This window comes from Cuculus canorus, chromosome 11 (genome assembly GCF_017976375.1).
Source record: "Cuculus canorus isolate bCucCan1 chromosome 11, bCucCan1.pri, whole genome shotgun sequence".
Classification (NCBI taxonomy): Eukaryota; Metazoa; Chordata; class Aves; order Cuculiformes; family Cuculidae; genus Cuculus; species Cuculus canorus.
Genome location: NC_071411.1, coordinates 2,581,353 through 2,601,823, shown reverse-complemented (window position 1 = coordinate 2,601,823; position 20,471 = coordinate 2,581,353). Strand labels below are relative to the sequence as shown.

Genomic DNA, 20,471 nt, shown 5'->3' with positions numbered 1-20,471 from the left:
CCAGAAGGAAGCTTTGGAGGTAGTGTCAGCTCTTGAGACTCCACAATTGTCTGCAGCATCTTCAAAGGCAGCTTAAAACTTTTAGCCTGGGAATGAATAATGGGCAGTGGAAATTCAGATGCCTTTATGTATCAGTAATGCATAATGGATAGTTGCTACTTCCTTTCCTGGAACATCTCTAAAAGGCTTTCAGTATTAATACCTGGTAACAGTCTTGAGACTTAGTGTGTGCTGCTTAAATGCTACCAAGAGAAACTGATAGATGACACCGGAGTCTGAAACAAAGAAAACTTCCTAAACAAGTTTTACAGTAAGAGCCAGTGATCAACACTCCAGAGTCCAAGAGGAACCGGTTACAATGCTCAGGTTTTACAATTACACACTGCAGTTTATGGCTTCTGTTGTGAAAAAAAGTTAGAAACTTTGAAAGGGGAAACACCAGTGACTCAGAGTTGAGCAACTGCGATTCTTCTGAAGATACAAAGCTTGAACTGAGAATTATAGGTTAGCAATTCACTTCTATACCCCACATTTTTATTAGTACATGCTCTAGTTTTCTTCATAAACCAGCAAGTACACTCTTTTGCTACAGGGTGAAACTTCAAAAGTTTATTCTTAGCTCTTTTCCAATCTGTATTTGATTCCCGAGAGCAAAGACAGCTATTGCAATTTTCCTCTATTCCAACTCTGTCACAAGAGATTTTGCATGTCCAAAAAATATGAAATTCTGTATTTAGAGTGTTATGCAAATTACCAATGAATGTTTTATTCCATGATGTTTTTGCAAGGAGGCATGCTGGTTTTTGGGTTTTTTTTTTTTTGGGTAAATGACTGAAATTAGAAGTTGCGTATATTAAGTTCTATTTGGGGATTTTTGTGTGCCCTACCGCATCTACAAAATTATCTCTCAGCTCTAATTACAAGCAGGGAGAAGAGGCATGCTGTCTACTTTGAGTTTACCAAGACTTTTGACTGTGTCCCCGTAGCAGTGGGATAGCAGTAGGAAAGCTGGGGAGATATAATGGGTGGACATACAAGTCTGACATAGAGGAAAAAAGCTTTCACACTGAGGGTGGCTAAGCACTCGAGTAGATTGTCCAGAGAAGTTCCTAAATCTCAAATCATGTATAAATTGACCACACCCTGAGCAACCCACTTTAGCTTTGAAGTTAATCCTGCTTTTAGCACGGGGTTGGATTATGAGACCTCTGGTGATCCTTTCCAACCCAAGTTTTCTATGAGTTTATAAGCCAATTAAAGGGAAAAAGTAGAAGCTAACAGTGATCCAGAGGAAGCTGTCCCAGCCTATGGCAGGGGGGTTGGAACTGGATGAGCTTTAAGGTCCCTTTCCAACCCAAACCATTCCATGATTCTAGGATAACAACATCATCACATCCAGAAGGTGTGCCCTAGAACATCTGGGGCATTTACATGTTCAAAGACCCTGTACACAAACTGAAATTAGACCTTTAAAGCTGCTTAAGTCATAAAGCTCTAATTTAATTTCTAAATTCTCTGACAGTCTCTCTGGAATTCTGATTTTATACCTGTCGTGCATAAATTACACGTCTAGAATACATTAGCAAATCAGCAGAAATCTTAACACTGCAAGAAAAGCACGTTAAGACTGAAATGGAAAAATCTTGAATCTTCAGCAGTGACAACTGTAGCAGCAAAAAATGCCAGGCGATGAAAACTGTCTGTAGTACTAGTCTGTACTAGTGCACAACACTGTCATCAGCCACTTTGCAGATGTGCATTCACAGACAGCTCTGGAACAAAATGCCTGTGATTCCTCTGTCTTGTAACTTTGCTCTGATCTTCAAATTCCTAGAAGAAAATGCCCACCTCAGAGAACTGCTCCAAAATAAACTTAAGAGAGTTTTAACTGAAGTGCTATCTACCCCATATGGGTATAAATAACTTGCTCTGCAAGCTGCAAACAAAGGCTAGAGGGAAAGGATGCATCAAATACAACTTCTAAGTTTTGCCATCTGAGATGCAAAGAGACCTCGGCACGGTTTAGTTGCCAATAGACTTCATTATCACCAACAGGGATTTAGTCACTTGTTTTCTACTCGCAGCAGCTAAAGTAGCCTAAGACAGAAGCGAAGGAGAATGCAGGGAGCATTCTTTTCAGTACAGATCATGACTGCTTTCCTCCTCTTTACATACTTAAATCTATAAACTGTTTCTGCACTTCTATTAAATCCCTCTGCTGATGTAACAAATCTCAAAATATAAACCTGGAAATATGAAGACAAACCTAAAAAACTTTAAAATTCTGTCATTAAAAGGCGCTTGAGGCAGCATCACACTCTTTTCTTTGTAAATCAGTGTGCAGTGCTGTTCTGTCAAACAAACAGTAACCACTTATGAACACTGATATTTTGGTATCTTGTCTTTCCTTGAAGTATTTACGCTTAAAAACTATGTTCCATATAAAGAAGAGGCTTTTAAAACCAGCAGGACATTGCTATTTTTGTGACAGCTTCAAGTAATGAATCACCAGTGATCAAGTAATAGAGCTAAGAAGGGAAATGAGCTCACACTGAGATTTAACTTGAGACAAATGATTATTTAGGCTCTAGAGACACAAACAACATTGCAAGAAGAGACTTGTTTTTTTGGGAGGGGACTCATTTGTTTTCCCACACTTGCAAACAAGTTGAAACCACACTAATCTCCAAGCTGAGGACTGACCAGATAAAACACTACAGGTCTCCGATACCTTTCAATGAGCAGATGCCGTCCACATATGCTAAACATCCATCTTTAACTTCAAAACACTAAGTTGAAGCACACTTGTGACCCCACAGGACTATACTTAATTTAAGGAATCTTATGAAATACAAATGTTTTCTTTCAGCCAAAGTGAAAAAATTTAAATGAAATAGAGATACGAGGGTTTTCACTTCGGAAACAACTTAAGCACTTAACAGAAGAGGGCAGCAAATAACCCACTGCAACTTGTCCTTTTTAGGCAGATTTGTTCCTTAAGGTCTAACCCTTCTGCACAGCCTTTACTAATAACAATTTGCTATCTCATTCTCTTCATACCAGAAGGCTTTCCCCACATGATTAATGGAAACAGACTTAAAATATGCTTTTTAATAGTTCTTATGATAGCTTGATTAAAAACCCAACACATTAAGAGCAGGACAGCACATTAATGAAGATTCAGAAAAGAGAATCAGTCTTTAGTAAAATGATCCAATATTGGGAAGAACAACAAGTAAAGAGGACTTGTATAATTTCTTACTTAATTTATACATACACACACAGAAAAGAAATAATAAACAAACCAGTTGAGGCATTTCAGATCTCCTAACTCAAAATGATAATAATGGATCAGTCGCAGACCACCTCTGCTGCAGAGCATAAGTAGCAAACTTCAATTGTTGATTTTAAGAGCTTAGTTACTGCAGTCACAGATGCCTCATAATTAACCAAAATAAAATCAGGTTTGTTTTGGAAGTCAATACAAGATAGAGACAAATTTCAGGAGAGCAAATATACTCCCCACATATTCCCATCCACGCAGAACACTTATTGTAAAAGGACATTAACGTGGGAAAGGAGAACAGATTACACAAGAAAAAACAGAATGCCACTAAAATGAAATAAAATTTAGTATCCGACATGATTACAAGAACTTATAATTGTAAGAGATACAAGTTTTTGCTCTGAGCGGAAAGCCAATTTTATATGGGCTGAAAGCTGTTCAAACATCTTAAATGGCTCCAAGTCAAATCAACAATCAGAAAAAGGGACTGTGGGCAATACGTCTCAAAGATCCGCAATATCTAAGCTCCTTCCTTGTCCTTTTCCCTCCTATGGGCATTGGTGCTTACTTAATCCCTTAGAGACACAAGTCTGGGGACTTAGCTGAGGGAACTATTTACTTTCTACACACGGTGAATTTTCTGATGGTTTAGCTCTGAATCAGTTCCCTGAAGAGTCTGATGTGCACCAGTCCAAGGAAAAGAGTGGAAATACTGGACCGTGACGTGGGAAAAAAGCAGATAAACAAGGTTGTGGTGGTGCTGAACTAAACAGCTTAAATGGTCATAAACTGCACCCCGAAAGATACACGTTAAGCCTACAGAAATCTGACAAAAAATGCCCTAATGGTATAGGTAGTTATTTCTCCTAAGATAGATGCATCATCTCTACTTTAAACCTCTGACATTAATGCAAATAGCAATTAATGCCATTTGATTTAAAAGCTTGGCAAGTTTGCAATTAAAGTACTTCAACTTGGTGAGTCCTTTATTTATTTATTCTTCATTCTGTCAGTCACTTAGGATCATTAAAAACAAAGAAACCTATAAAACACAAAAACCCCTACCGATGATAAACATGAAATTGTACGCGAGCTTTTACTTGGTTAGACAGACATTATTGTAACTAATTTTCTCCAAGCCATGGTTTTTGTTTGCTTTTCTCTCTGATGAAGAGCCATAGCTCTCTTGAGGCAACTTCTCTCCCACTCCTACGTAAAGCAGCTTCAAATCTAACTTTTAGCATCTTTACAGAGATTCCATTCCCAACCAGCCAGACTAAGAAATCTGAACATAAAGTTTGAGCAGCATTAAATGTTGATCTTGAGTATGTCTGATACTCAACTGCATCTACAAATCCACAGTTTCTGCAGATCAGTGGACTTCGTTAATTTAAAAGTGGTTCAGAGTAAATTTATCATGCTGTTATTTTTTCCACGAGATTAGCAAATATTGCAATTTGTTCAATCACTCCTAAAAAAATAAATATTCAAGCAGTTGTTCCAAACTCACTGAATGCTTAGAGACTCGTTGAGCTTTCTAACACAGAAAGTGCATGCCGAGATACACAGAAGAACCCTTGTGAAATATTAAAATGTCCACTACAATCATTATATAATGATTTTAAGATGAGTTAACCACTAGCTCAACTGAGATTCTATCCTGAAAATCATTTCAGTGCAAGAACAGAAGCATTTACCATATTCACCAAAGCGAAGGGACTCCCACTGCTGCCATTCCACAATGCTGCTGACCGCACGTATCCCAATATAGATTAACAGCATTCCCAACGTGGCATCTAACAAGAAGTTGATAAGGTACCTGAAAGGAAAAAGGTAAAAGAAAACAAGGAGTAAGGGTCCGTTTTCTACAAGTTGACTGTATTTTAGTAACAGGAACTCATCTGCAGGGATAAAACCAGCAAATCAGAGACCTGTGGGCTTCTGCAGCAGAGACAAATATATGTGGGCAAAATAGCATCAGAAAATGGAAAGCAAAGACAGAACACGTAAATTCAGAACAGTAAAGGAGGAGCTGTTCTGACCCTTAAAATACCATTTGAGTGCCTGTCCAAAAGAAAAATGAAGCAGGAACGCTTTGCTTCAGCCAGGACTTACCCATAAACTTCTTAAAAAAAAAAATCTAATAGTAGTGTATCAAATCAGAGTTTTAATAACCATTAAAATCAAAGTTTAGTGTTTGGCACAGGAAACAGCAATTAAGGTCTCCACAAGTCATTTTAAGGCCACAAGGGGCTGCTCTAAGTCTATAGCAGGAAGGCAGCCGTCAGGAGCAAGGAGAAGAGATGTGCCAACACCTATTTCACATCAAATTAGGGCTCACAGCACAGGCCAAATACACCGGATAGCCCCAAGCACATCAGGCTCCCTACATCCTCACTCTGATGTACTGCACTAATCCTCCTCACACATAACCAGTGCACTGGCACAACCAACCAAACAAGTTGCTGCTGCTATCACATAAACACATTTGGCTGAGAGTTCAGCGAGGAAAAGGCTGCAGTTCATCCAAACTTCCCGGCGCAGCACACAGAGCCAACTCCACACTCTGCACTAGAGAAAAGGGCTGTGTGGCGCTTCTATTTAAAATCATTCAAACCACCACCCATCCGTCAAGGCGTTCTAACAGATGTTTTATCAGCTATGTTATACCACACCTGCTGAATTACAGCACTACATTCCCAACCTAACAAACGGAAACCTCCAATTGTAGTTCTTTCCAAGCTTTGAACCACAATATCCTCTAAAACTACATTTTCCGGTTTTTGTTCTAAAAATAACTCATAAACTACACACCAGGAAAGAACACAAAACTATCTGTGTTTGAATTTGCCAAGTAAAATTGTTACTATTTTAAGTCAGACAGAAACATTGCTTTTAGTCACCAATTTAGGCCCATTTGCACACCTACAATATGTTTTTCCCAAGAAAGGACAAGTGTTTGTAGTTAATACAACATGCTATTTTTTATGCCAACAAGGAGGACCTGCAACCCTTGACCAGGAAATTATACAGCTCCACGCTGTTATTTTTGTTATCCTGACAATAAGATTAACAGTTCTCTACCTCACCTTTGCACTTGGGTTTGTGTCATGTTACACTTACAGGAAAAGTAGTGTTTGAAAATAAAGTTATGTACACTACTTACAACATGTAGAAGAGAACACACATGTTAGTAAACATTTTATTTTGCAAACTCAGTAAACAGTTATTTTTATTTTTAAATTATGTAATAAACTGTTGAATTTTTGGTTTAAACACTGACAATTTTAGACATGCTTTGGTTAGCTTACTTGAAAATACACTCCAATAACTAAAAATGGAATGAAAGCAATTTGCCTCTGCCAGTTTTTAAATCTATCAAGGAATTCTTAAACCTGTAAGCAAGGGAAGTCCTACGATAATGTCTGGTATTATTGAAACTGCCATAATCATAACTGAAACTTTGTGGTTAGTGTGTTAAAATAAATGCATTTTCCCTACCAAAATGCTTCGTGGTGGGAAGAGAAAACTAGTGTTTCATTTGTACATTTATAGCACGTAGGAACACAAAAGAAACAAAGAAACCCAGGAAGAGTAAGAGAAATAAAACCAGCTTGTGAAGCAACACAAGCATATTCCTTGAGCTGTGTAGAGCCCTTGTTTACCAAAGGACAACAGCGCGCAGATGCCATAAACGGATTGTTTTTAAAGGGCAAATTACTAATCTTTTAGAAGTGATTTCATAGCTTCTCTTACCAGGAATGTGGAAGCTTCTTCGAGCGTGAACCCTATCAGGAACAAACCTAAACAATTATCATGAGCTTCAGGAGCTCCTGTAAAGAGCCTGGCGGGGTCTTAGTCATAAAATCTTCAGGTTTAATATGCTACAGTGAAACGCTTATCTCCTCAGTCACACTGCTCCGAGCGTGACATCACAAAATTAATTTTTGTGTGAGATCTTCTTTTCACAAAATGAAAGTATTACTGCAGCAGTTAATGTGGGTTTTAGAAGAAAATACAAGCATGAATGATTTTTGCTAAATATCCCTGACTCTATATTAAAGCCTTACTGAAGCAAGCAGAGCAGCTGGAGGTTGGTGTGCACAACTTGATATTCATCTCCTTTGGTAAACAGCCTCACATTACTACGTGCATCCTATGTCTTCATTCATTAACTGGAGAGGGAGAATTAAGAGTTCACCCTCGATCTTAATTATCTTTATACAGGCCAGAAAAAGCCTTCCCAAGTCCTGCCAGCCATGAACTAAAAAAGCAGAACTCTGGTCCTTGATTAACTAAGTTTGATCCACGGGGTTTTGAAAGTGACCGATTCTTAACACGGGAATTGGTTTCCCAGCTATACCTCACCTTACTGTCCACATACACCAAACTCAACTGCAGAACTTCCATAACAACTAATTATTCTGAAATGAAACACTCACAGTGAACAAGGGTCTTCTTCTGTAAGGTCTGATAAATAGACGTTTGCGAAGTGGATGAACAACATCCCTATGGCTTGCTTGGAAGTATCTAAAAACCTGCACAAAGTAGAAACAGTTATTTAAGACACATAAAACTGTTTACAAAACAGACCCTGCACATTTATTTTAAATGGAATTCCATTTCAATTATTCAGTGAGAACACCAGAATGATAAAGTGTCATGGTATTTAGCTTATTTAACAGTGTCACATTTCAAATTCTAACCCTTTTTTCTTAATTATTGCTAACAATAAACCAAATCATACTAACCTGAAACCTTATCGCTATAAATTTCAAGGCCAGGGATATCCCCTTGGTATCACATGCATTATCCAATAACTAATCCTCCCTAAACCTAGTTAAGTCTTTAATAACCTCCTGTAAACAATGAGTATCCCAGCCTTGCTAGATATTTCAGTCCTTTTATGTTTAGGCATTTTTAGCAGGTTTATGGCACAGACAAAAATAAAATCCTCATCATGTGCTTGATGAACAATTTAATAGCTGGCTAATGAGTCCTTTATCTACAGCATTGTGCCTAAAAGCACAAATGAAGGGGTCTCACTGAATTTTCTTTATAGTACTGCAGCTCAGACCACACTGCACAAGAACCACAGCCTTGAAAGCATCATCTCCAAAGCAGATGACAGTTAGAGAGAAAATAGTTTGCTACTTGCAGGAAAAATATTACATGCACACATCGGTACTGATTTAGTACTGACTTCAGACCTTACCCTTCTTTTATCATCATCCTTTGCACAAAACCCAAACCTCCAATGGATGTTTTATTAAATGTTAACTATATGAATCGTGTCAGAAGTGTTCTGTAGGCAAGAGCGTGTTCTTTATACAGATCAACACACGTTTTGCCTGCTGTTGCAGTGTCGAAAAAGATTCCAATATCCCAACAGAACCAAACAATATTTTATGCCCAAATAGACCTCCCTTCCCTGACAGCTTTTTCTTAGACTTTATTCTCTCGCATTCAGTGCACAACACAGAAAGCAGAGTGTTGGAGATGAGGCAGCAAGACAGTGAGTTACTTATCTAATCAGTACTCCACACTATAAATAACAATACTCCAAGTGCCACAACAAGATCCTTTGCTTAAAAATTTAGGGTTATTGCCACACTACTCAGAATTTCAGGCTGAGGAAGGCTGTAGCACACAGATTTTGTATAAGAAAATAAAATAAAGGTCAGGATTGGTTTCAAAAAGCAGCATTGTACAAGATGAATTTAAACCACTGAGATCTTCAACAACTGGAATCACAGCTTAACATTTACGCCAGCCTCAAAACCAGAATGGGTTTCATTGCCACTGCCACAATCCAACAACTTTTTAAAAGCAATACAAACAAAATATACTTTTTAGACTTTGTTTTCTTTAATGGCTTATACATTTATAGCTGTTACCATAATCTTTTCTATCTTATCTGTAGTACAATAGCTACAGAACATGGAATTTTGTTTAAGCCTAGCTGAGAGCTTCTTGTAAGCTTGTGGAAGTTTGTGGATGTTCAGATGCACCTTAGGGCAACTTTAAGTTTCCATCTTCAGGAGGAAGCACAGCTTGAAACTTTACATCCAAATGCACATGCCTGGAAGTAGGACTGTGAGGGTGGGGAGGCCCTGGCCCAGGTTACCCGGAGCAGGGGTGGCTGCCCCATCCCTGGAGGGGTTCAAGGCCAGGTTGGATGGGGCTTGGAGCCCCTGATCCAGTGGGAGGTGTCCCTGCCCATGGCAGGGGGTGGGACTGGATGGGCTTTAAAGGACCCTTCCAACTCCAATCATTCTAGGACTCTGAAAAAGAACCAGCATGGAATTACACTGAAGATAACTTTTTATCAATTCATGTATTTTGGGAAATTTTTTCTTGTCATCACTTTTCTTTTTCTTTATCATCACATGCAAACAATCATTCTTTCACTTTCTAAAACACACAAGAAACAAACAAATCAAGAATAAAGCTTGCAGAAACATACCATATCCTCCAGGGACGTCGTTCATGCTTTGGTTCTCTGAAGCGTTTTACTAAGAAGAAAAAAATAATAATTGAAGACAATCATCAACTCCCAAAGCAACAAAAATACAGAAAAGCAAAAGCAAATCACCTTGCAGAAACATTTTGTTCTTTGATAAATTATATCTTACACAACTGTATTTCACTTTATCAATCTCTAAGGATCCATTTTTAAAGAAACCGGTCCCCTTCCATCACCTTCAAGTTCCTACAGATCCATCGTCTGGCTGCCAGGATATCTCACATGGAAAAATAATCCATGACCCCCATTTGATTGGCCTTCGCTTTTATGACTGCCCATCCAGAAAATTAATTTCTGATAGGAAAGCATGTATTAGAAAAAGCAGTTCTCTTTTGCTCACTGGAGACCAAAAGTCAAATTGGAAAGTGTTCTTGCAATACAGAGGCAATCTATAATATCAGAAATAAATCAAGTGAATTAGTAACAGGACAAATATGTTCTCCAACAAAGTATATTTATTTTATGGATGAAAATTTAGACTTTCGTGGGCAGACTTGAGTTGCAAAAGGAAAGCAGGACAGATATTTTTAGTCAGATAATCCCTTCACAGAAAGGTTGAATCTTGTTAGCATATGAAAAACTCAAAAAAAAAAAATCAGTATGGAAATTATTGCCAACTGTATAAAGACAAAAAAAAAAAATTGATAATTTGATTATTGCAGTCTTGATCCAGTTTATAACACAAATTATTTGTGTATCTGATAGAAGGCTCCTGTGCCCACCCACAAAGGAGGGAGAGCCTGAATCACACCCTGTCCAGCTACTCCCAGGTCCATCCCAGGAGCCACCAGCCCATCCCAGGTCCATTCCCACAAGTGCAGGGGAAGCGGAAGCCCAAAGGCAGATAAGGGAACACAAATTACAGGTAGGTAATAGAAAAACTTGCCACAAAGGATGGGTTTTATATATAGGTTTTACTTCCTCCTCCTCCTGTTCAAGGCTCAGTGTAACTAAACAGTTCCTTCAACGTAAGTCTTGAAAAATAATTATTTAGGCTCCTATTCCAGAAATTATCTCTTCAAACAACAACAAAAAGAAATTTTAAGCCTCAAATCCCCTCCTCTCCAACAACTCGCAGAGATTCTGCCTTAAAAGACACAAATCATAGCAAATATGTCAGGCAAAGCATCAATAGATATTTTAACCTGCTTTAACAATGAAGAATTTAAATTTCAAATAGGATGCTATATATACGTACACTTCCCTAGCTTGAAAGTCTTAAAAATGCATTTTGGTTTATAAACAAATCACAAGTAAGACAATTTTCCTTGAAGCCAACTGTCCTCACACAAACACAGAATTAATACAATTACCCAAATGCCTTAAAATAGATAAACTAGAATTCACCTCCAAGGTGGAAAAGCAGCATTTGCAGGGAGTACCACGCTAACAACTTGTCATTATACTGTCTGTCCTTTTGCTGCTTCTGACAGCCGAGAGAGAAACCATGTTTCACCCCATGTAATACAACCAGCAGAAATTAAAAAGTGACAAGAGGAAAAGACCGCAGGTTTACACCAAAGATAAAGTTGTAATAGCAACATTCACCAGCAGTTTCCTCTGTGAACAGCATGCCATAAATACAAAACTTCTGTTAAGAATGTGCAGCACCCAGCTACCTAGTTTGCTGGTGGTGCCAGGTGCTCCCAATCACACTTTGGATTACTTGAATTACTGCCGCTTTTGCACTACAACAGGAGGCCACAAAAAAAGCATCACAAAATAAATGCAAGATAAATGCAAGAAACACAAGTTTCAGCTTACTGTGGAGCCTGTGCAAGATGCTTTTCTGCAGACAGAAGAGAACTTACACTGGTAAGACCTGCACACTTGGGGCAGGGGAAAATTTGAAGCTTAGGCTTTTGTCTATCATCACTATGGATGAGTTGTATAAGCCTGTGGAATCACAGCTTTCTCGACAGTATTCCCAAGAAAGAGTTTTGGAAGTGAATATTCAAAACCAGTTCAACTAATGCTATTTTAAAATGTAGTCATACTGAGAAAAAGATTTTGTAGAATCAGAATGGTTTGGGTCAGAAGGACCTCAAAGCCCATCCAGTCCCACTCCCTGCCATGGGCAGGGACACCTCCCACTGGATCCGGTTGCTCTAAGCCCCATCCAACTTGGCCTCGAACACCTCCAGGGATGGGGCACCCCCACTGCTCTGGGCAACCTGGGCCAGGGCCTCTCCACCCTCACAGCAAAACATTTTGACCCAAGATCTCATCTCAATCTCCCATTCCCCTTCATCCTATCCCTGCAGTCCCTGATCAAGAGTCGCTTTCCAGCTTTCCTGGAGCCCCTTTCTGTACTGGAAGCTGCTCTAAGGTCTCTTCTCCAGGCTGAATAACCCCAACTCTCACAGCCCACAGACTTCAGAAGGTCTCTGTTTCTCTGACCAAATCAGAACACATAACATTTCATTTGCATTAACATTAAACAGGAGAGTTAACTGTGAAAGCCTCAACAGATGCCTTGCAGGAATGTAACAAATGGCTGTTCACACCACAAACTTCTACACCCCAAATGAAACGAGACAATCCATTTAAATGCTTTAGGAGTTGCCACTTGATGAATATGTACCTGTTCACTTGAAAGCCCAGCAAATCCATATGAAGCAGGGTGGTTTTCTCAGCCTAGTTTCTTGCAGCTCTATGTCCGTGACCATCAGGTATTCCTGACGTAGGTAAATACTGCCAGGTATTTTCCTACACATCCCGATGTGGTATCCAGGTGACGCTGCCTACTGAGCACAATACTCTATCACTTCAGAGCGGCTGAAGTTGAAAGCAATTTAACTTCTCTGACAGTATGGGAGTACGTTTTCTGTATGGCTGTGGACAGCCAGGGCCTTCCCAGTAAGGAAACTGAGCAAGAAACCACCAGGCTGTAGATAACCACACTGGTAAGCTCAAGGTCCTTAGCATGTTTCTATTAATTTATTAATTTTGCACCCAAAAGCCAGCGCATGTCTTCAAATAAAGATTCTGTAATTTTTTTTTTTTTTAAGCATCAATCAAAATGGGGAGGGGAAGAGCAGTTCTTCCACTTGCTGCTCCCCAAAACATGTCACGATGTAGACGCTCTCAGCCCCACTCACAGTTTCTCTTGGCAGTCAGCGTAAACTCAGAGACGTGTGCCGGCACGTGTGTCAGCGGACAGATGGATCTCAATCTGCCAACTTCTCACTGTGAGGAGGTGGCACTGCTCCATATGCTTCAATTCAGAGCATCACACTCACACTAGCATATTTAATATTAATTAACTAATAATGTTCAGAACTTCATGGTGAATTATACACGAAGAAAGAAGTGCTGCTTGTTTATGCATTCAATGCCAGAATTTTTCAGGAAAGGAAATAAAAGCACTTCTGCCAACAAGCATGTGCACTGCCAGATGGACAGATAATAGATTAGCATACAAGGCAGAGTACCACTAATGCAAAATTCAAGTTCATTAAATTGTCTTCTCATTTCATTCAAATTCTAGGAATAATTAATGCCAGAGTACTGGGGAAGGGTTTCTAACAGCTACTTTAACACAGTTTTGCAAGCAGTCTTACAGAAAACCAAAGACCCATGGGGAAGAATAAAGCCTGTATATAAGAATAGAGACAACAAATAATGTCAAAACTTTCCAAAGTGTCAATATGAAAATCAACATTTGAATCTGCCCTTGGAATTCAGCCTTTCCTCCTTTTCCTCCTCATCACCCTCCCAAAAAGTGCCCCAGGAAATATTTTGCTGATGTGAAGTAACTTCAACACGCATTTAAGAACTCCAAGTTTCTGGTCAGCTGTTCTGGTAGCAGCACAAAACTGGCCCAACAACTCGAATGTTTGAAATGTTCCTCCATAACATGAATTATTCCATCTGTTAGACAGACAATGTGGCAGTTCACAATAAGAATCCTTCTGGTCCCAATAAAGACCTAGGAAGATTCAGGTCATTAATTTGAAATTCAAAACAAAGACTATTCAACACATTTGATGTCCTCTGCAGCTACACTACAATAATACTGCTCATCTGAGAAGACAGTTGGGAATTTCACTTGTATTTCCAGCGCTTCTTAAAACTTTCAGAAATAGGTCAAAACCAAAGCATGTGATAAAATGTTTCGTTTCATAAACCTCCTACACATTTTTGCCAGAGCTCAGCAAAGCGGCAGCCGAGCTAGCCAAACAGCCAAAGAAAACTAAGAGGAGGGAAGGTAACGAGGATAAGATCACGTTTGCACATCACACAGGCAAACCTGCTCACCTGCACGAGTATTTTCAGCGAGGACAGAATGAAACCCTTCCTGCAGGTTCATAGGCAAGGGGCATGAGGAAACAGTCACAACCTGCAGCCAGAGAAATTCCAGCACAAAGAAGTAAAAAATTTCCAATAAGACCAATTAAACTCTGCAACAAGTTGTCCAGAGAGTGTGTGCTGGCTTCAGTCTCATAGGCCTAGAAAATTCATCTGGATGATGCTCCAAGCAAGGGGACAGAGGCTAGTCCTGCTCTGAGCAGGAGGTGGGAGTGGGTGACATCTGGGGTCCCTTCCAACAAAAACTGGTCTGCAAGTCTAAAAAAAAAAAAAAAATCTTTCTGTGATGTAATACTTAAAAGCTTCAAGATTTGGACTAACTACCAAAGTATGGCTCACTAAAACCATACACACACATATATGTGACTATGCACAAAATTTAAGAGTAAGAAGCCAGCTGCATTTTGAGCTTCCATCCAGTGTTGAGTGTGCAGTGTGAGAGTGTACAGTCTCCTTGAGCATATTGGCTTTGCTGGTCTTCCCGAATAACACGTTGCAACCAGACAGCTCTCACAGCGCAAGACTGTTGTGATTTGAAGGGTTGCTTTCACATCAGATGACATCATTTCCAACGTTCAAGACAAGTACTCAAGCGTTTGGTAGAACGCTGGTTTACTGACTTCGCCTGGAGTAACAGCTAGAGAGTTAATCCAAGTGCTAGCGTACGAACTCAGAATCAGACGCAGATTTTCACAGGGCTACTCTCATACAACAGAACTATTTTCAGAACATTTAGTTATCAGGAGAACATAGGCACCATAAATGTGATCTTGCAATTTCTAACCCTGTAAACACTTTGCACAATCAACTACACATGCAGGCTGGATTTTGTTTTTTTTTTAAAATTATATACAGGAAGACTGTCAAAAACGTTGTTCTGTCTGCTAATAACACTTTTCCCTCTACAGTGGAAACTGTGTAAGCTATGAATACATACACGCATGCCAAGAATTCCTGAAAACTCACACCACCATGGAACGGCAACTATTGGTTAATTTTATGTTACCCACGATGTTTATCATACCTGCAAAACTGCATCTCTTATCCTGGTCCCTTAGTTCCAATGGCAGTAGTTAGAATTACCCTGTGGCCAGAATTTTTAGACAGCAAACCTTTGCGCTAGTTCAATGAGTTTGACTGGCAGTCTTGTTAGAGCAGGGAACAAGGGCCTTTGTTTTACTGCGAAGTTAAATATACCCATGCTGAGCATCAGCCAAGCCCAGCTATCTCATGACCAGGGCTCTTTTGTCTCAACACACATGACCCTGGACAATGGAAAATGATGTGCCAACACTGGGTTTCACATCATTTATCAAATGGACAGCTGTGTTTGCTGGATAAACACTGAGGAATTACACTTACTGAAAGTTAGAAGAAACATTTACTTCCTACCTGCTTCCACACACAGCTAAAAGCCTATCTATAAACTTTGTCCCTACAACAGCTTCATGATAGCTGAGAGAATGGCTCTCACAAAGTCAATCTCCCCTTCACAGACAGGGGAGGAGAGATCAAATCATTACCAGAAATAAATAAACAGAATATTGCTACCTGCGCTTTGGCGTAAAACAGCCTACATTGTTTCCTCAAGAAGGGCAGCCAAATGTATCACCTGAGTTTGCTGAGCTTCTTACTACCAACATGTACGTTTTAGGCTCAAATTTTTTTCCAAACAAACAGCTTGTAAAGATTGGCTGGGGGACACACAAATAAGTCAAATCACCTGTCTTAAACAAGTCAGTCCAAGACAATTTCCCCAAGGCTGATCTCATGCATCCAGGTAGCACATGACAGTGTGGTTCTGACAGAAGCATTAACGTGACTGCCAATAAAGCAAACCAATGTGTTAGTAGAGCAGGCAGCCTAGCTGTACCACATCAACAGCCATCGCCGTCAAGCTGTTTTCCTTTTTTCCCCCAAAGGTAAAGCTTACTTTAAAATAGCTACACTAACTTAGCAGACAGAGTTAGACACAAGTTCTTACTCCCAATTGCCAACCTATTTGCTGTGTCCCCAAAGAGAGCAGCACTTTAGAGTCAGAAAATTCATGTAATACGCACCATGTAAACAAAAGCATTCAGCTCTTCACTTCCCAAAAGACATGCCAGTGCTACAGTGGTACTAAAAATAAAGGGTTAGAAGTAACTGCTCTAAGAACTGTAACATAAACAGCACCAGTAGCTTAGGAAGTATTTATCCAAATATTAAAAGATTTGATCTTAGAGACAGGCATTCGCTATCTTTGCATTTAGCACAGGCAGCACTGTTGTGTCAAGGTGTGCTCTATTTGAAAGGTCATAATAAATCAGAGTTTCCCAGTACTTTTAGAGACAGAAACATATGCTATTTTTGACTCAGGAGATAGGAGATAGCTGAAGCAAAGCAAATCTAAGCCTCCTGTAGTATAAATGCCTGTAAGATTGGCTTTTCAAGTCTAATACTCTGAATGAAGTGTTATTAAACAACTACCAAGAACAAGGTAGGTTGCTAGAGAAGCACCCAACCCACACCTACCATGCGATATACACACCTAGTGCAATCTGACAAATATAGTCTATTGCATTCAAGTGGATTTTTTTTCTATTAAAAATCAGAACCATTTGGGAAACATGAATTATTTAGTACAAAACAAACAGAATCAATCCATATTAATGTGCACTAAGCAGCAATTTACGATTCACAACACCATTTGCACGTACAGCAGTCACAGGATCACTCAATAATACATGAAGCTTTCCTAAGGTTATCAGTATGACAATGGATATCAATGAACTTTAAGTCATTCAAGCTGATTGTTTTAAACCAGCTCTTGGGAACCGACAGAACTGCTAAAGCAAGGCTACAAATTCACTCATCATTCTTTAAAATATTAAGCCAGTAACTGCAGCAGACTTAAAAACAGAAAGCAAATCCAAAATTTACATTCGGATATACCCAAAAACAATGAAAAAGTGTGTTTCCATTTGTAGAAAATGATAAACAGAAAATACATTAAATCAAGGAAGCCAAAGGCAGACGTACACTACATGCGAGTCCATCTAAATTTTGAATAGTTGTTCTTACCAGATGATTCATTCTTTCTAGGCTGCTGAATTTATCGAATTTTAAAGCTCCTTAGACTATTTCATCTTCTAACATTACAATTACTTTTGCAATGAAAGCATTAAAACCCTATGCATACAAACCAACCTGCTGTGCTCCTCACATCCTCAGCCTCAAAACAAGTAAAGTATGCTGGAAGAACCTGCAGGGTAGCTGGTATTTTCCAGCATAAGTAAGAAACTCAGAACAATTATTCTAATAAAGAATTAAAATTTTAAAGCATAATGTCTTCAAAAAATTCTGAGAGACAGGGGACATATGCTGTTAGCCACGAAAAGTTGTTATTGTAAAGTCATTTTTGTTCCATGGAAAAAAATCCGTATTTTTGACAAACGGAAAAAAAAATAGCTAGAGTGGAATAACAAAACACAAGCAAAGGCTGTTGCTCTAAGTACTCATTCAAAGTGACCAGCTAGCCTGTCCCAACCTGGTAAGGTCAACCCTATAAACCAATATTTGGCCAAGTACTGAGCACTCAAGCGGAGGACAATTATTTCTTACATTTTAACAGTTACCAAAGCAATGTCAGTCCTATAAAACTTACTGATACATTTGAAACACTTAAACTTTCAGAACTCCTCTCTCCAGTATGCCTCTCAGCAACAATTCCTAGTTACTTCCACTGGCCCATCTCTTTCAACAGCATCAGTGGAGCACAGCAATGGCGAGACCTCTCAATAAGAAATAGTACACAAACTCCTTGTCACAAATCTTCACGTCCTAAGCACTTCCAAAGTCCTCCTGAGCTCATCCAGACAAGACTATGAAATGTAGCACTGTGTTCCTCTTCAACACACAACAACAGGAGAAATGGTTCGTCTTAGACGCTGGGGTAGCGAAAAAAGTAACAGAAGTTAAGGCCACCAAAGTCAAAACATTCCAGATTACAAAACAATGATTAATAAAAACAATCCAGCAAAGAAAAAAAACAACAATTAATGAGTTTAGCATCTTTCTCAGGATAACTCTCCCCTTCTCTAGCTCAGCACTGCTGTGAATGAACTTATACCAGGAACTATGAACCTGAACCATGAATGCGACCTATGAGGAATTTGAACTGTGAATCCATTTCAGTTAGATTTCATCCCCAACATCCATTACATATGACAACATATGTATGATATGACGACAACAAATATATATAAAATGTGTGATTCAGGGTCAGTGGTAGAAAAACAGGTCTTCAGCATCCTGGAGAACAGTGTGAACAAGTTTAATTATTTCTGATTAAACCCTAAAGCCTCATCCCTATACCACATCATCTGCAAAGGCAGTCTCATACAGGCTCCAAGCTCTAGTTCAGTCTGCCAGCGAGATTTAACATGCAAATTTTCAGTCAAAATACATTTTGCTGTGATCGAGAAATCTGAGAATGTGGAGCTTTTCCTACCAGCAGGCATAAGAAAGCAGACCTGATTTTTCACTTCACCAGCAAAATCCACACAGATAAGACCTTGTTAAATACCAGTTTAAGAATGCAAACTTCATTAACCATGAAATTAATATCACTGTAGAACGCAAAGATGCACAGTGTGTATTTGTACAAATCAGCTCCTTACCAATTTAATTACAAAACACTAGTCAAGAGCACATTCGTTATGCAGTTTACAGTTAAACAACAGCCTAGTAACAGTCCAGAATTTAGTTCTAATTAAACACAGCTTCAGAGTTTCAGGACAATTTATCATTTTAACAGTTTCCAGATGTCAACATGACTTATCCTTTTCTCTAAACATTTCATGATTTGAATGACGTGTAATTATACTTTGAACAATCTCGTTATTTGGAGCACAACTATATCCAGCAATCAGCTGAGTAATAAGAAAATCTAATACATTCTGAGCCAATCAGGCAAAGAAGGGCATCAGACAGCTGCTAATGAAAAGTGCAACTAACTTGCAGATTACAGATAATACATGTAAACTGATACTTTATTTTTGTTTCCTACTTTTTATTGGCATTTCAAGAATAGTCGCGGCATTTGTGACACTAAAATACTAATGGGCATGACATGATCCAGACATTAAGCCATCCAATAAAGGGCTACTACAATCTATATCCAATAAAGAAAAAGACATCTTGAAAGCCGTTTTAATCCAGAAACTCAAAGAAATGAAATTTATGCAGGACTACACATTATAAGAACATGTTTCTCTCCTATGGTCAGTAAATGCAGACACATACCGAAGTATGCTATAAAACAAGATGGGTCTTCTGTTTCCGAAACAGGAAACAATTCCAAAACTGTTACTCCTAAACTAAGTTCAGCTTATTTGCTCGACTTAAAGGATCAGCCAAGCTGTTCCCAACGTTGTTATTACCTGCTTTTATACCGCGTGAAGTTTACCAGCAGGATTTGCCTTTTTTTGGAGAGCTTGCTCTGGACAGAACTTCTCCCAACTCCGTGTTTTATCCGTGAACGAGCACTACCCTCCCCGCACGGTGAAACCAGGCAGTTCCCGCGGCCCCTTCGCCCACGTGGCCGCCCTTCCCCGCCGCGGCTCGGGGGACCGGAGCTGTCCAGGGTGCTGACCGCCACACGCCCTGCGCTGCGCCCAGGAGGGGTTCCGTCTCTTAACAAATCTGCCCTCCCTTAGCTCCCTCCCCAGATCTTGACTTTTAACGCTAGTCAACAGCATATCCTAGCAGTCTTCCCTTAACCTCAGAGGAATTCAGCCCCACTGCTGTGATGTCTGAACACCTTACATCATATCAGACTGCTAAACACCAGGTAATCCTCAACACACACTGCAATGTAAGCTCTGAGAGTTGGGGTTGTTCAGCCTGGAGAAGAGAAGGCTCTGAGGAGACCTTAGAGCAGCTGCCAGTACTGAAAGGGGCTCCAGGAAAGCTGGGGAGGGGCTCTTGATGAGCGAGTGCAGGGATAGGACAAAGGGGAATGGTTTTAAGCTGAAAGAGGGAAGATTGAGATGAGATCTTAGGAAGAAATGTTTTCCTGTAAGGGCAGGGAAGCCCTGGCCCAGGTTGTCCAGAGCAGTGGTGGCTGCCCCATCCCCGGAGGTGTTCAAGGCCAAGCTGGAAGGGGCTTTGAGCAACCTGATCCACTGGGAGGTGTCCCTGTCCATGGCAGTGAGTTTGGAACTTGATGGGCTTTAAGGTCACTTCCAACCTAAACCACTTTATGATTCTTTGTGTCTGGCAACTCACCAACAACTTGTGCTTGTGAAGAGTTCTAGGAAAAAGAATAAAAGTGCATCCAACAAAGTGTGACCCACTATGCAAGTA

The 20,471-nt window shown here is 39.6% G+C and overlaps 1 protein-coding gene across 1 annotated transcript in view; it reads right to left on the bottom strand.

Annotated features, from left to right (window-relative positions):
• STIMATE (STIM activating enhancer) overlaps positions 1-20,471 on the bottom strand; it is a 28,316-nt gene that overhangs the window by 4,145 nt on the left and 3,700 nt on the right. Inside the window, exons 2-4 of the mRNA XM_054076557.1 lie at positions 9,753-9,801; positions 7,729-7,824; positions 4,984-5,105 (exon numbers count right to left, since the gene is read on the bottom strand). Coding sequence (XP_053932532.1) covers positions 4,984-5,105; positions 7,729-7,824; positions 9,753-9,801 — 267 coding nt within the window. The remainder of the gene's footprint in view (positions 1-4,983; positions 5,106-7,728; positions 7,825-9,752; positions 9,802-20,471) is intronic.